Source organism: Lycium ferocissimum, chromosome 11, assembly GCF_029784015.1.
Source record: "Lycium ferocissimum isolate CSIRO_LF1 chromosome 11, AGI_CSIRO_Lferr_CH_V1, whole genome shotgun sequence".
NCBI lineage: Eukaryota > Viridiplantae > Streptophyta > Magnoliopsida > Solanales > Solanaceae > Lycium > Lycium ferocissimum.
In genome coordinates this window covers 30,059,545-30,077,626 of record NC_081352.1, presented here as the reverse complement: position 1 = coordinate 30,077,626, position 18,082 = coordinate 30,059,545, and the positions used below count along the sequence as shown (strand labels likewise).

Here is an 18,082-nt window from a genome sequence, read left to right as displayed (position 1 = left end):
TCCCCAATGAATGCAATTAGACCCACTGTATCGGGTAAGGATACAGCTAGTCCGATTCAAATGGTAGCCGGTAAAGACTTATCAAATCCGTTAATGGCTGTCACTTTGCCAAAAAGTGAAGATGAGGGATGTTCATCTCTCCAAACCGACGAAGATTACCAAAGACACTTGCAGAGGGGCGACTTCTACAAAGAAAAGCACACTTGCAAAAAAGAAGAAAAAATGAAAAAATAGAAGATATAGTGAAAGAGACACTAGAAAAATTCTTTCGAACAAAGGAACAAGATAAACATATAGTAAAATATCCTAGTCCGAAATTATCTCCAAGACAAGGGATGTCACCGGTCCATAATTCGGATTTTGAAGGAGATGATATTAATTTTCAAGCAAGATTTCAAGACTCGCAAGATCCAAATGATGTGGACTCGGGCATAAGCTTTGATTCAATTGCTCTACACAATTTAGACACTTAGACCAGTTAATGAAAGAAATAATAGTTGATACCAAGCCTAATTGAAAAACTACGAAGAGACATTAGCTAGAAGACAAAATCAAAAGGAGGAAAACATTTCGGGAAAAAGAAGTGAAAAAGACATTTGACAAGAAAGAAAATTGAAAGAGACATTTGGTAAGCGTGGTTCGAAAAGGAAGATGAAAACGATAAATATGGGAAAATGACATTTGGAAAGGTTATCTTTCGAAGAAATAAGAAAATGAGACAACTACATTGAAGAGTCGAAGACTTTGGTGAATAACATCGGGAAAAGAATAGACTTTGGGAAAACGAAAGGACATTTCAGAAAAAGGAGACAAGACTTTATTAAAGTAGCTTTAATAAAGTAGAAGTTTTATCTAGAAATGGGACAGCTCAGCAAACGGACAAAATTATAAAGTATCTTTTGAAAAGTTTCACGTGACGATGGGGCCCAAGGAGTACCCGGCTGAACTCCAAAAGATTCTTCACAAATTTGAAGTCCGCGGCTGACGTCCGCCAACTCTTATAAATAGCAGTGTTTGAAGACGAGCAGATCATCGATAATTCACCAAGAGCACAAGTTTAAGAAAAAAGCATCGACCACCTTTTCTCACCAAATTTCTCCATATTCCCTTTCCCTTTCATAAATGTCCTACCTTTTTTCAACCTTTGTAATATAACTTCGCTGTAAAATAGTTTAAGCTTTTCAGTAATTTCCTCTTAGTGTGAAGTAGTTTTTCGGGTTCCCCAAAGGGAAACCTCTCTCCATCGTCAAGTCATGTAAGTTTTATCTATGTTTTAAATACTAATCTCCCTACTATGTAAATTATTTTATGTTGAAATATTATGTTAATAATGTTTGAATAATTACTTACCTGTTGTTATGAATCTATTACTCTTAGTATATGGTTATTCTCTTAATTTCTTAATATATTCGATGGATTAACCTGTAAATTCCTAGGTGTTTGGAAGGCCGTTTTAATGTCCAAATGATAAGGGACTATGTTGGCCATAATAGCCGAGGTGTGGTTAAAGAAGAAAGATATTAAGAATCAAGATTAAGAAAGAGATGAACGATGTAATAAGATTCATAACTCAACGGTAAAAAAAAAAAAAAAAAAAAAAAAAAAAAAAAATTATAAAGGCGGGAGAATAGGCAGAAAATCAAAACTACACTTACATGATAAGAGGAATCAAGGGGTGAGGGAGTACCGAGTAGGATTGTTTAACATATTAATAAAAAACCACTTAATATTGCTATCCTTATTTCTATTGAAAAAATATAACCCCCCTATATATATATATGACTAGATAAGATAGATAGATGGCTAACGCAAAAAATAATTTTATAAATAGGCTTTCTCTAACTAATCACTTAGTAAGATGAATATTTTAGTGAAGGACATTTGAATTAACTCCCAACCTATAGTAATTTATTCACTATTAATTAAAGACTTAAAGATTTGCGTATTAATGACATTTCTAAATTTCTAAGATAGTAAAAGTGGATCATGATTCTTTAGCCCAAAATATGTAACCATGTTATTTTAAAAATCAATTATTCTAAGAAAGATAAATATTAGGAGTATTATAAATAACTTTAATATAAAAAGAAGAACATGAAACTTTATAGAATTAATTATTGGTTTTCCTTAAGTTAACTACCCATTATTAGACTAAATCCCACTAATTTGCTAAAATTCATCTAAATTAACAAACAAAACGTTAGTCATGCAATACATGTTAATACACACAAAAATGAAAGTAGAAGGATAGATATAATGAAATGGGCTTGGCCCATTTGGGACTGCTGCACCACTGTTGGCTTTTGGGCCTTAGCCCAGAAAGTTTCTTTTTTGTTTAATTTTGTTGCTGCGGGCTGATCGGACAGAGGGAGAATAATATTTCCGTTGGGCCTTGGCCCAACATCGAGTGCTGAAGACGAATCCCTTGGACTCGTATGTGAAGGTCATGCATAAAATGAAAGGAAAGGAATTAGTAGATGATTGTGTATATATTATGTATATTTAAATATATCTCATGTATACACATTTATAAGGATGTATAGAGGATTAATATTTGAAGTCTTTCAACCCCTCTAAAAACAACAGTCCTTAGTTATTCGTATAGATGTAAATACTGATATTCTCTTCACAAACACAGCAAGATATCTAAAATATTAATGATTAAACCTCACAAAACATCGAAGGCGAGAGAACAAGCGGATTCGGAACTCCCCGAATAACTTGAGACGGTGGCTCGTGACTAAGGAAAATACTATTGTCAAAAAATAAATAAACATAAGCAGGGCCAACAATGCAGCCTTGAATAACAAAATTCGCAGCCAAGAATATAATACTTTGAACCAGCAACTAATTATAGCTGAAAACAGATTTCAAACTCGGTAACGGGCGGTACAACTCATGTGTTAACATGCTTTTAAAAAAGCGACGATATTTCACCTCAAAAACTAACCAAAACTTTAGTTTAAAATGCCGCAACCGACAATTAAGCGTAGCAGCCGAAAATGCAACAATGATTCAACCAAATGCAGCGAACTTATCGAGAAAGAGGGCAATGGTGTCACTCGAAAACAAACTCGACAATGAGTTGGCTCTAATAGCCAACATGCGAAGTGCACTAGCTAGATCTCAAAATGTAGCAACTTAGGTGTAGTGTAACCTTAACTCTCTCCAGCCAAAATCAATAACCCACAGCAGCAGACATTCAAAATATAACAGCCAACAACCAATGTAGCGGGATCGCAACGAGCAGAAGCAGACCAAACAAGCTGACATTTTAGGTCGAAACTAAGTGTATAAATACTTTATTTTCATGAACCAAACAGAAAATTAGATGTCCCAAGCCAAACTCCAACATGTGACATTAAAATTTTAAACCAAACTATCTTGATTGCCCTATTTCTCGCCATGGGCCGAAACGAAAGATGAAAAGGGAAGGAAGTCTAAATTGGGCATTTGGGAACAATGGAAACTGCCTTATTCAATGGCATCCTAAAAAATGGTCCGAAAGGGTATTTCCACACACAAAAAAATCAAACCTGTTTTAAACTTCAAGAGTACAATTCTCAGAGGAAACCACCACTAAAATTTCTAGATTAGTTTATCGGAACGGAAAAGGAGGGAACTTAAATCATTCCATGTTCGGGTAGTTAGAAACAAGTTCTTATAAAGAAAACACAATATGAATCAGAAGCACGAGAACCGGTTCGAAGGTAGAAAGAGCAGAATCAAAACCTCGGCTTAGAGAAAGAGATAATCACTGAAGGTTCTTAGTAAGAGAACTTGTTACACACTTAAGTTGATTACGTAGACGGTTGGACTGAATTCATTTTCAGCATATATGGAGTACTAAAAATCGTAAGCGATCCATACTTCGCAACTCACACACCAAGAACAAAGTACAGCTAAGACGATTACAAAATCAACTAAATTATGTTGAACTCCAAATAACACAGAAACACAGAATTAAGAAATTAACTGGAAATACTAAACAGCAACAGAACATACACAGTTTCACGCTTGGCCATGGTTTCAATACATCATTAAAGAAATTAAACAGAGACGATATTACCTTTTTATGGTACAGTGAACGGGGCGTCGAGTGTCGCGAATCTATCATCGACTCCAAAGTGACAGTCGAAAAGGATCAACGACTTAAATATGAATGTTTCCGGATATAGTGACTTAAGAATGTAGTTATTTGGGAGGAGTTAAGGCGGCTGAAAAAAAACCCCCTTTTAATGGGTAACGAAGTGAGTATTTATAGGTATAAAGTCCCACTCTAGGGTTTCGATTTAGGCGGGATTTTAAGTGAATAGCCGTTTGAAACCCTGAATCGAATCTTTAAAAGCTGATCTCCTCTTTCAGAAATTTCAAAGTGTTTTTCGTCGTTTGTGTTGACTCAATCGTTGAAGATAGGAGAGAGATATTACACGAAATGGGGTAAACAAAAAGTCGCCATTAGACGGAAAAGGATTTGTTCCTTTGCTGGAAATGGAGAGGGAAGCGAGGAAGACGACAGAGAGAGGAGAGAGAGCGTAGGGAGAGAGAGACGAAAAAGGGGAGAAGGGCTGCGGCTGAAGAGGAGAAAGAGGGATTAGGTTTTCTCTTTTGTTCCCAAAGAGGAAAAATAGGCCGGATCGGGTCAAGTAATGGGTATTGGGCTGGTCTGGTTGTTGGGCTGCGTTTTAGGCCGTTAGTTGGCTGAAATCTTGTGCCATTAGGAATTCGTTTGGGCCCTTTGTTGGCTAAGCATTGTTGGCTTTTCTTTTCAATTTATAACTTGGAAAGTGTATATAATAATCACACCATTAGTAATTGAGAGTAATATTATTAATTTACTAACAATAGAAAACCATAAATATATAGGCAATGTGATAATGGAGTAAGAAATACTATCTAGTTTAATTTTATGATTAATAGGTAATAAATAAGTAGTAATGAGGGTAATACTAAAATAGTAATATTAAAGTAACGACACTCTAAATAATTGGCAAGAATAGTAATAATGTAGTAGTGAATAGAAAGTATATAGTTTATCAATAAAACTAGAAGCCCAGGGAAATAAATTAGAATAAAGGAGGACGAAATTGGGTGTAAACATTGCCCATTTAAAGGTATTCAACATTCAACAATTTGTATCAAGGAATTGAGGATCATTCTATAATGCATAACACTGGAATACTGAACATTACTATACTGAGACCTGAATTCATGAACTGATTTATAAACATGCTGCGTATATTCTAGACTGAGACTCATGGGTATCAAACACAAGTCTATATTGATTACGTACTGAGCTCACAACGTTCGGAATAAAAGTCATGAACGAATTACGAAACTAGAGAATAGAAGTTCTACAACTATTCAAGGAACTAAGCTTAACTATATTTTTGAGGCAATTAATAACGTTGTAAAATAACGTGGCGTAGCGAGAATCATTAATATTCCAAAACGTAGAGAGTTCGCCTCTCATACCTTAATTCTGACCTTTGAACATAATACAGCATTCGTCAACCCTTTCAACTTTAATCTATAGCGACATAAGTCAAAGGGATTCCATATTTAGCAATAACATCCATTCTTTGGTCACCTAAGCATTTTATCAAACACTTAATTTGCATAAAGCTCTACAACCTTCATTAATGATGTTTTCTTCACCCAATTCCCATTCTATTACTTCAAGGTGATTTAACAATATCAATTTGATGAAATTAACATCATTCTTTATCACCGATATGATTACAAGAATCCTGAGTTAATAATCCAAAATCCTAGCATAATTTATATGATACTCTCCATCAAACTCATTTACTATTCTCCCAAGAACTCATCAATTCATACCTATAAGTGATTAGAGAGTAGAAGTATTACCTTTTTGAAGTTCATTCCTCTTGAATTCAGATTATAATATTCTTTTGTCCAAGATGAAGATTCAATCGATAATATGTGGAATAGATGGGAATTCTAGCATTAATCTTTGTTCGATTGATGTAATAATCAATGGGGTTTGAGTAGGAACTCACCTTAGATGCTTTGTGGAAGCCCTAGGGTGTTTTCTCTCCAAAAATACGGTTTAGAATGAAGTGGGAAAATTTTTTCGGAGTTGGGTATATATAAAATTCGAAAAAGAAGGCGTTTTAGGCATAATTTGGCCTGGTATGTCGCCTGGGCGACGCCCAAGGTGGCGCACTAGGCCTATATTATAAGACCTGATGAAAATTACATTTTTATGTGATTTTGGCTTGGCGCAGCGCCTGGGCGACGCCCTAGGCCATTTCTAACAGCGTTAAGTAAAATAGGCATAACTCCTAGCACAAAGCTCTGTTCAGCCTCCACAATATGTTGTTGGAAAGGTATATCAAATATCTACAATTTCATGTTTTAAATTTTCTCAAATTCTCAATGGATTTTCACGAAATTGGGCTAGAAGGCTGACATATCGAAAACTCTACCCATTCTATCGAATCTTAAGCTCCTTACTATTAGTCATCTTGAGATGATCATATCTCCATGCTTTGATCTGTGATAGGCATGCTCTTTATATGGTTAGAAAGGTAATTCTACCTACTACAACTTTCATTGGGGTACTTTCCCAAATTCCCAATTAATCAAGGGGTTATGGTTTCCGAAGTAGGCCCTCGTCAACTATTTTCGAAAACGTTCAAACCTTGCTTTTTCCACTAAAACTCTAACAATACGAGTCTAACCTTAGTTCTAAGATACGGGATGTAACATTAAGTTAAGCAGTGCAAATTAATCATTGAATTAAATTCATCAGTAATTTAATTTATTGATTGGTGTCTATAATCTTAACATGGGGAATTATAATAAGTGTTTAATGGGGAATTTCGAAATATAAAATGGAGGAATGCAATTACAAATTTCTAGTGGAATGATTTGTAATCCATTATAGTAAGAATAATTCAAGTTAGATTTTTGAATTATTTCTATAATAGGGAGCCTCAGTAATTTATTCCGTGGTCCTTGCTGTGCCCATATTTAACTAGGACTCAAAATCCTGTTTCTTGGTAGAAAAGTAAGAAAAACTATTTTTTGGTCCAATTTTGGAATGGGGAAAAAAACGTGTAAAACCCTATATATATTTGGGGTCCCCCTAACTAAAAAGTTACAAAATTTTCAAAATAGTACTTGCCCACCCAAGTATTGAGAGAGTTCAGCTGTTATTTTGGGATCACTGCAGAAGACAAAGAAAACTGGAGTCGGACTTGCTGAAGAATATTTGCTCACGCTTCGAGAGGTATTTTTCGAGTTAATTTTCAGCATGTTTGTATGTTCTACGTGTTCGTGTTTGTTATCTATTATTCATGTAAGCCATAGGATTATGGAATTGCTTCCGCTATGCATATTTTCCATCATATATAATAGTAGATGATGTTTGTGATGAGCTTTGGACAGAGGATGGAGTACTATGTTCATTTGGTATGTTGTTGCAGAAACTCTTTATAAGTAGTACAATGAGTGGAACTTGAATCTGCATTCAATGTAGAAATGGCATGTTAAATTCATAAAAAATTACCTGCCTTGAAATGTACACTTTCCTAGATTGAGGATGATAAAATCTATTTTCTTTATGAAGAAGACTGTAATCAATGAATATAGGTGGAAAAGTTTTTGGCTGAAACTTGTCGATTATGTTGGAATTGTGTGACTATATATCTTATCTAATAAGGTTAATTTTTTTTTTATCACACAATTCAATATGGTACATACAGAGATTTAGGTTCAAGTCTCATTGTCACTCACTATCAGAAAGCATTTTACTTGTTTTTTTTTTCCTCGAGTCTATCGTATGGCTCATTCTATGGTATGAATAATAAAGCTATTGACAAGCTTCAAGGGCACAACAAAAATTTCACATAACTAAATGCTCTTTATCAGCCCTTGTTGTCTCCTCGAGTCTTTCGTATGGTTGCTTCCCTTTTACAGAAGATCGATGTCTATGCAATTGCTTTGTGTTCTTGTCAAGGTAATGGAGGAGGAAAACCATTCCTATCTACGTAGCAAATATAGAAATCGGGCCAAAAAATCAAAACAACAAAGGTGTAGTAAAATAAAGCGCTCTTAGTCCTAACGACCAAAAATCACCTACCCTAATATTCAACATAACTAATCTATATATCAGTATCAGTCGTGCTAATCACGTAATTCGCATGAATGAACTGCCTCGAGATTGAACAAAGCACGAAAATGCCATCATGAATATCTGCCTCAGATAAATACTCCCTCCATTCTAATTTATGTGACACTCTTTCCTTTTTAGTCAGTACCAAAATGAATAACACATTTCTATATTTAGTAAGTAACAATTTGACTTTAAACTTTCCATTTTATGTACCCTTAATGAGCTGATTTATAACTACACAAATATCTATATCTTATTTCAGACCATAAGTTTCAAAAGTCTTCTTTTCATTTTTAAACTTCGTGCCCAATCAAATACCTTTACATAAATTGGGATGAAGGGATTGTAATTGCTTACATTACTTCAGATAACCAGAGAATATATTCCATATTTTGTAGAGTCTTATATACGTGGCTCATTCTATGATATGAATAGTCAACATCTTGACAAGCTTCATGGGCACATCTCTCACACTACATAGCAATTTCACATAACTAACGTTCGATATCAGCTTTCCTACTCGAGTCTCTCGTATGGCTGCTTTCCTATTACGGAAGACCGATGTCTATGCAATTGTTTCGTGTTCTTGTCAAGGTAATGGAGTAGGAATACCATTCCAATCGACGTAACAAACATAGGAATCGGGCCAAAAAACCACAACAACAAAGGTGTAGCAAAATAAAGTGCTCTAAGTCCTAGCGACCAAAAATCACCTCCCTTAATGACAGCCAATTCAACATAGCTAATCGGTATGTCAGTATCGGGGGTACTAATTAGGTAATTCGCGTGAATGAAGCACCTTGACGATTGAACAAAGCACGAAAACGCCAGCATGAAGCAGAGTAGCAGGCTAATGAATTTGATGGACATGGTTTCTAATCTTGTGTCGCCGTATATTATTTCGCTGCTAAAAACACTATTGTTGGCCATCCAAGCTCCAATGAGAAAACTCAAACTTAGTGAAACAGATGCCAAGAATGTTGCTCCAGAGAGACTAGATCCTAGAACAGTTAGAGCTGTATCAATATTCTTTTTATCGTCCTGCAAAAATTCCACATAAAGTTTAATTAAATGTTAATTCGAAACACGTTCATGTTAAACATTGAACATATTGATAGTTAATGTGGATAGTGGCGAAGCCAGAAATTCCAACGAGGAGATTTAGAAAAAATGCAAAAAAATGTTATAGCAAGAAGTTGCCCTTGTGTTGAGGGGATTCGACAATACATATATATGTAACAGAAGTTATTTTTTCCTACTTGCAATATGTGATTTACGAACAAAGGGGATTCGACTGAAATCCCCTCCCTTTCATTTAGCTTCGCCATTTACCGTGGAGGCTAAAACTCAAAAAGTTATGATTAGGAATGAAAGAATTGGCTCAACTCATTTGGACCCCACCCAATTTAGTTCATCTAAAAGTTGGGTTGGTATGTAACTCAAATTGACAAGGAGAAACCTTATCAAAATATTTTTAAAAGGCATTTTTCCTTATTTTGATATGTCATATATAGTCATAATAAAAGAAAAAATGTTTATTAGGTAGTTAAAGAAATTAGAAGAAACCAAACAAAGAAACTGTAACTTAGTAAATGTTAGGCAAGTTGGACTATGACCAGCTATTTAGCTAGCCTCTTTTTGGCTCGGCCCATTTCAGCCAAGTTACCTTGGGCAGGTTAATATTCCGCCCATTTACTAACTCAGTCTATTTTGGTCTGTCCAAATTTAGCCTATACCGACCAATTTAATACCCCTATTTTCCGAAGAACAAGGCACTATTAGCGTAATCATAATAAGTTTTAACATATGACAACAAATTAAGAAACAAAAGCTAGTATAAAGATCTTATTGATAATCGTCCGTAAGCTTTCAAATTAAACAAGCAGAGCACATCGGTAATAATACAAACTTATAGTAGTGAAAAGAGAGAGTCTAAGAGCTAAAATTGAAACGCATTATTTCAAGACATTTTTGTGACATAAAATTAATTATAAGAGAATATATTGGTAGTTATGCAACTTACCAACATAATTTTTTCAACCCAAGCTCTTTTGTCATTGTTTTCAAACCCCATGACAGTAGTGTGAGGAACTTTGAGGTATCTATAGAGCAAATAGAGATGATAACCAACCATAATAATTAGACCACTTGGTACCAAGAACAAATCAAGGTACTCTTTTTTGAAAGCCATTATAGTTTTCTTCTCTTCTTTGTGAAAAAGAATTGTGAAGGAAAAAAAAGTTGGATGATGTAGATCATTATATTTGCTGTGCAAAATTGTTGCTTGAAAGTAATTAATTGGCATCTTTTGTTTGTAACTTTAAGCAATCTCTTGACTTAACTCAGATGTGTTGGAAAAGCAACTCGCAAATGTGAAATCCAAGAATCAACTCATGGATCTTAGCTGGACTTATGATCAATTCATATTTGTCATAGTAAATACTCTTTCGACAATGGTTTTTATTATGACTTACGTATACTGATAGTGTATACAACTTAATTATTTTAGGATTTTAGGATCCTTTGGTTGGTGAACGAATTCTCCTAGGATAAATAATGATCACTACTCGAAAAACTCAAATTACGTGATTTTTTTTTTTGGTATTACACAAGAAAATTCATAGGAATTTTATTTTTGGTATTACACAAGAAAATTCATAGGTAATTCAATTTCCTGCCAAAAAAAGTTCGAGAAGGAAAAACAATCATAAGAGAATTTTTAGTTCTTTGAATTTATATAAAGCTATTTCTTTTTTAGTTTAATTTATGTAAAGTAATATTTCTTTTTTAGTTTAATTTATGTAAAGTAAATTTATTTTATGAAATGATTAGTCACGCAACAACAGAGAGAGACGGCGGGCAACACGCAGCAATATATTGTGCGGAAGTTTACAATATTCAACCGATGTGGGAAAAAGTAGTCCTGCTAATTTATTGTCGTTCCTCTGTCACTTTTTTTAATTTGACTAATTTTTTTGTCTTATTATTCTTCTTCTTCCATTTTTTTTTTTTTGTGAGGAAGGATGCATTTAAAAAAGATTTCACAGATCAAATAAAAACCTCTATTTCAAGTAAATGTAAGTGGATTAAATTACGACTATATAACTTATAATTATAAAATATTCTTATTCATTTTTTACAAAGTGCCATTTAGTATATATCGGGAATGACAAGATTAATTCATTTCTTAGATGAAAAGTGCCTTGATTAACGAGGATTAAACACGTTACATAAGTAATTGGTATAAAAAAAGTTCCGCCAATACTAACAACGGATGCAAGATTAAGTCACTTCAATAATGAACTTAAAAAGATAATTAAGAAATAATGTTTGGAAATAAATCATAAAATCACTTGATACATAAGTGTCAATACCAATGTCTACAAACTAATATCACCTTAGTAACATACTATAATTGAATTCCATATTTTCAAATATATGTGAAAAATAACATGAGTAGATCGAATAGATAGTTAAATATATGCTACATCATATATATTAATAACAAATGTAACCTATTTGTTTCTCTGTTTATGAATTAATCTTAAATTGTTCAAGGGATCAACATTTTAACCATATTTACCTAAATCAAAACAACAAAATCACGAGGTAATTTTACAGGTAATAAAATCCCTAAGTAAATCCCAGGACAACTAAAATTGTAGCAAAAAATCTCTAGGTAATTCCGCAGGTAATAAAATCCCCAAGTAAATTTCCAAGAAATAATCCCTAGCTAAAATCACAACAACAAAATTCTCATGTAATTTCCTAGGTAATAAAACCCTAATAAATCCCCGACTAAAATCACAGTAACAAAATTCCTAGATTATTCCGCATGTAATAATATCCTCAGGTAAATCGCCAAGAAATAATCCCCAGCTAAATGCGTAGCAATGAAATCCCCAAGTAATTCCCCAGATAATAAAATCGCCAGATAAATCCTTAAGTACTAATCCACAGGTAAATTTGAAAGTACCATTACCTGGGGATTTTGTGATGAGTTCACAAAGGAAATAAATATTTTTATATTTTTGGTTATTTACCTACGGAATTACCTAAGAAAATAACACTTGGGGGTTGTTTTCCCGAAAAAACCCCCAAGTAATATATTGGCGGTAAATGGTGCTAAATTTACTTGCGGATTTACCTGAAAAATCGTATCCACAGGTAAATCTTTTAGAAATTAGGAATTTTTAGCTTTTCGCATGAAAATCTGAAGGAATTACCTGCAAAAAAAATTCCCAGGTAAAATCCTCATGTAATTCGAGTTTTTCTTGTAGTGGATAGAATTAATGATTATTTGGTGGATATATTTTTATCTGTAGATTTTTGATTTATTGGACTAATAATGAGATATATAGTGCATAATATAAAACATGTGTTTGGTTTATATTAGAAAAAGTGGAATAATTTTTTTAAAAATTTCCAGTTTTAACCTTAACTTTTTCAAAGGACTTGGGGAAAAGAATTTTGGAGAGGGAAAACGTGTCATTTGTGGCAAAAATAATACCACAAACGTGGAATAAGCAAATTTTGGATATATTTCGAGATTAATCCTTTACCTCTCATACCAAACGACTTATAGTATATGTGTAATGACCCGTTTGGTCGTTACGCACTTTTTACCCTTGTTGACCCTTCTCCTAGCTCCGTTAGAGCATGTTTGACTTGTAGGGATGGGTAGCGCGGTTCCTTAGGCGATCCGAATTAGTTTTGAGGGGATTAGAAGCATAAAGTGAAAAATCGTTGACCAATAGTTGACTTTTGGGTAAACGAACCTTTTTGAAAATTTCGTCGATCCCATGAGGTTCGATGGTGGGGTGATTGGTTCGATTCCCGAGGTACTTGAGAGTGTTTTGGATCTTTAGCTGGAAATTTGACTTTGGAGGTTTTGGGGGTTGACCGACTTTGGAGGTTTTAGGGGTTGACCGAGTCAAAATGACCTCCATTGAGATTTCCAAGGGCGCAGGTGAATTTGTAGCATGTTTTTACGTTGATATGCATATTTGATTTGTATCCAAGGGGTCTCGAATGAGTGTCGGGTTTTGAGTTGGACTTGGTGAAAAATCAGATGTTTGCTCGTTTTTGATGCCCCGCCTCTACGGGCATGTATTTACTTCTGCAGGTCCGCCTATGCGGGACTTGGCCCGCAGATGCGAACTAGTGATGTGGTATGTGACTCCGCGGATACGAAGTCTCTTCGCAGAGGCGAGTTCGCATCTGCGGACAAGGTGTCCGCGGATGCAGAAATCATTGAATCAGAAAATCCTTTTTATTTTCCAACTTCAAATCATTCTTCCATTCACCAAATTCATATCCTAGAGAGTGTTGTGGGCGAAATTGAAGAGCTTTTGGGTGATTTCATCTTGGGTAAGTTCCTTTACTTTCTCTTGTAATTTAATTATGGTTTAGGATTGAATTTCATGCTAGTTTCATGATTTAAGTTGGGAAAGAGGGGTTAGGAACCTTAAGTTATTTTTATGATTTCCTTTCAATTCTCTAATGAGTTTTATGGCAAGGTTTCTTAATTTCTAAGCTTCTAATCATTAGGGATTTAGATGCTAAGTTGAATCTCTTATTAATTTCTAGCGTTTGAATATATGGAATTCGAGGATTTTCTATTGGTGAAATTAATGCTAATTGGGGACTAATTAATGTCGATGATTAGTAATTGAATTTCTTGAACTTCAGATTGACATTTTCCAACTCGTAGTTTCCCAATTTACCCTTGTGGGCCCGGGGTCGCTTTTTAGGGTTATTTTGGGGTTTTCTGAAAGCATAGTAATATTTACATCATTAGATTCGTAGTTTAATTTAAATCATTTAATTGCTAGACTTTGAGCGTTCGGAGGCAATCCGGAAGGGGAAGGCCCAGATTTGAGGAGTTCGAAGCTCGTGCTTTGCTTCGAGGTAGGTTACGACTTATCTTCTTAGACTTTAATTAGCGAATACAATGTGTTATGTATAGTTGTTGATGGGGAAATCATGATAAGCCTTCGGGCATGGTTGTGGTGTTAAATCCACTAGGTTAGTATGATTTCTGATTACGTAGGCTTGTCGTCGTTCTTTATGCGATACACATGTGATAAGTTGGTGTTTTACCAATTATCTCTGCTTTAATCTTAGATTTTTGTTATTTTTGATTGATCAAGCTGTGCACTTAATGTCGCTTACTTCTATTTTACAGTTTTATGTGATTTAGAAGTGATCGGGATAGAAAACAAGTGAAAACGAAAAAAGTGGCTAAAAATGCAAAAATGGATCAGACTTGCAAAAACTGAAGGTTAGGGGCTTATTTTGTCATATTTTGACTTGGGAAATTGGGGAGCTATAAGAGCATGACTTGGGAGCAATTATTCTTATCTTTGGCCATTTTCAAGCTTTGAGAGCTAGGGTTTCATCACCCACACTTTGGAAAAGAAGATTGGAGCACTTTAATGAGCAAATTCTTAACTCTTTCTTCAATTCCATGTTATGTATTGACTATCTAAGTGTGTAATAATCCATTCCATTACTTGAATCTTGTTTAAATATTCATTGTCCAAGTTTTGGATTAAAACTCTTGTTATGCTTATGTATTAGAGGATTTTTATTTCTAATGAAGTGGTTCATTGCTTCTTTAATTAATCTTGTTCTTTCATGTTTTTTAAGGGATTAGCTAACCCTAAGACCTGCCTATTTACTTCGATTTGAGCTCGGAAGAGGAAAATTAAAATTGGGAAAGATTAATTAACAAGGGTTTGGGGCTTTAAACCCCATATCATAACTTGAGCTAGAAATAGGATAGTTAACTTGAGATATAATTGGCTGTGCTTAATATCACACTCTAAGGCTTGGAAAAGCTTAGAGTGAAATTCATTGAATTGGTTGGAAGACTTTCAATGAGATTTTAAAAATCATTATCTGTTAACATAGACTCGCTCTTAGGTTTAAATTCGTGAAATACAGTGGATCGTTACTTGAGAGTAACTTCTCTTGTATCCATTCTTGTGGTCATTGATCATTTTATTTGCTTTCTAATTTAGTTTATCTTTGTTAGTTTTAAATCAAAAAGACCAAATATTGAAAAAGTGTTTGGCTTAGTTTAGTTGGTATAAATCCTTTACTTTCTTAATCACCTTTATATTGTTCTCTGTGGAATTCGACCCCGACTCATAGTTGGGTAATTATATTGCGACGACCGTGTACATTTTCTCTTCGAGGAGTGGATTTGGACGTTATCAACATATGGGGTACTTGATTACGAGGTTGTGGTGATACGGGATGTGTTGATTCTATTTGTTGTGATTGGATTGATTACAGGATACATTTCCATGGTAGTTTTGATGATTCGTGTAAGAATTGAATTGGCTTTATGATGTTTATGAATTCCATATCATATTCATTGGCATTGATTACAAGTGATCCCTCATTCATACATTCATACATGATGGAAGAGTTATGGAAACGGATTCAAATTGGAAAGAAAGAGAAAGATGAAAGTAACATATGATTATTGCTATATATGATCCGAGGTTTGTACCGGATATGTTGGTAGAGCCATGGCTTGTAGTCTATCCAACGTGGCTAGTACATGAATGTCGCGGGTCCCCCACGGGTCATGATTATTGAAGCGACAAATGCTTATAGCATGTTTGTGTAGATTCGAGATATTGGCCATTGCATTGCATCTCTCATTATCGCATCATATTTTATCTTATCGGATTCCTGTTGGTGTTGTACTTGTGTTGTGATTGATGGATGAGGTATTTCTTAGAACTTGGCAGACTTGTGGAATAGAAGCATAACCTAGGCTATGCTTGATAATGTTGATTTATCCCATGCCTGTTGATTGTTGTTGGCTGCCTTATCTGTTTACTTGTTGATTTCTGTATTTCATATGTGTTATCTAGTCTTAGTCGGTCTATGATGCTTACCAGTACGTGTGTTGTACTGATACTACTCTTGCTGCACTTTTTCTGAGGGCAGATTTTAAGACTGGATCTACATTGAGGCCCCTAGTTTAGCCCCGCGGCTTCTTATCTCGAGATCGGAGAGTGAGCCACCTATCAACCTGCAGCGCTAGATCTCTTCTTTTATTGTCTATTTCTCTATCCCTTAGACAGTATTCCCTTGTGATCAGACAATTATTATATTTCTATACTCGTATTTGGTTTAGTCATTCTTGTACTTTGACTTCAATCATTGGGAGATGTATTTGTATTTGACCTAGTATTCCGCACTTTCCGTATTTATGGTATGATAAGACTTATGAAATGTTTGACTTGTGTTATTTATGCCTGATTCGTAATTTGATTAAGTATTGATTGAGGGGATGGTTCGCCCACCAGGAGATTAGTGTGTGTGTCATCATGACAGTGATTTGGGTCGTGATAATATGTAATTAAATTAATTATCGTATACACTAAGTATTTGCATCAGAAAATTAACAATTTGGTTTTATTTTACCTTTGTTTGTTTGTCTGTTCAGAATAAAATTTTACATCGGCCAACTTGAAAATCTTAAATTCATTTTAGAAAAATAAAAAATAAACATAGACGTCGGTGCTTGCGGCAAGGCCTCTTGAACCGCCCCCTTTCTGGAGCTAGCGAGTTCAGCATTAATTCTTACATTCATCTTCCATTAATAACAGGTCTGAAATCAAGCCAAAGTCAATATTTTTAATCGGGACTACTGAAAAACTGCACGGTTGAAACATTACTTGAAAAAAATGTCTTATATATAACTATGTGAATTATTAAAATTGAATATTTTAAAATGGGAAGCCAGCTGAGGAAAAACTTGAATAGCATCTTTAGGTTGCACATTCAAAGACAATGCATCATTGGTGCCACTCAAAAGATAATCCAATCCAAACTAAGTTCAATTTATAAAAAAAATTGTCAAGTTTTGCGGTGATACTTACAAACATCTTCCATTAAGAACGGATCTGAAATCAAGTCAAGTCAATATTTTTAACGGAAAAGGCTCAAATATGCCATCCAACTATCGAAAATGGCTCATTTATGCCACTCGTCAATAGTTTGGCTCATTTATGCCATCGAACTATAGAAATGGCTCATTTATGCCACTCATCAATAGTTTGACTCATTTATCCATCAGCTCGTTAATAAAAATGACTCATCCATGCCATATTTCAAGAAAAAATCAAGCTTTACAATACCACATATGACATGTGGCCTCCAACTAGATTATGGTTGTGGGTGGGTAAGGTGTATGGGTCGGATATTTTATTAATTTGGTATTTAAAATTAGGCTGGTTTAATTAAACGACGAGGACCTCTAATTGGAGGCCACGTGTCATATCTCGTATTATAAAACCGTTAATAAAAAATGGCATGGATGAGTCATTTGAACGAGTGATGGCGATAAATGAGTCAAAATATTGATAAGTGGCGTAAATGAGCCATTTCCTATAGTTCGATCATAAATGAGCCATTTCCTATACTCAATGGCATAAATGAGCCAAACTATCGATTAGTGGCATAAATGAGCCATTTCGATAGTTGGATGGCATATTTGACCCTTTTCCGTATTTTTAATGTATTCTTCAAAGTCAATATTTTAATTGGGGTTGTTTAAAACAAGCCCCGTTACTACATTACTTCTTGATAAAAATATAATTCTATGGATTATTTTAATTTTTGAATTTGTGGAAGAGAACTTGACTTAAATTCTATGCAGCAACGCTGCAAAAATATATTTACAGAAACAAATCAATATTTAGGTCATTATAAGTAAATTTGTTTAAATAATTAACAGTTATATTAACAAAGCGTAGCATTCAAGACGAAAGCTAGTATAAAATGACAGGTTGTTATTAATTCAAATTTGAGTGCTAGTTTTCTGAAACTAAAAAGCTTTATATATATTTGATCACAAAAGCATTAAATAGAGTGTTTATTTACACCATTCTATATCTAATAATGAGTAATAAC

The 18,082-nt window shown here is 34.3% G+C and overlaps 1 protein-coding gene across 1 annotated transcript; it reads right to left on the bottom strand.

Annotated features, from left to right (window-relative positions):
- Positions 1-8,478: 8,478 nt before the first annotated feature.
- On the bottom strand, positions 8,479-10,418 carry LOC132036546 (uncharacterized). The gene is made up of 2 exons (XM_059426903.1): positions 10,167-10,418; positions 8,479-9,184 (listed from the first exon to the last, which is right to left on the bottom strand). Exons 1-2 carry the CDS (start codon positions 10,332-10,334, stop codon positions 8,660-8,662), a joined length of 693 nt encoding a protein of 230 aa, XP_059282886.1. The 5' UTR covers positions 10,335-10,418; the 3' UTR covers positions 8,479-8,659.
- Between the last annotated feature and the right edge of the window lie 7,664 nt (positions 10,419-18,082).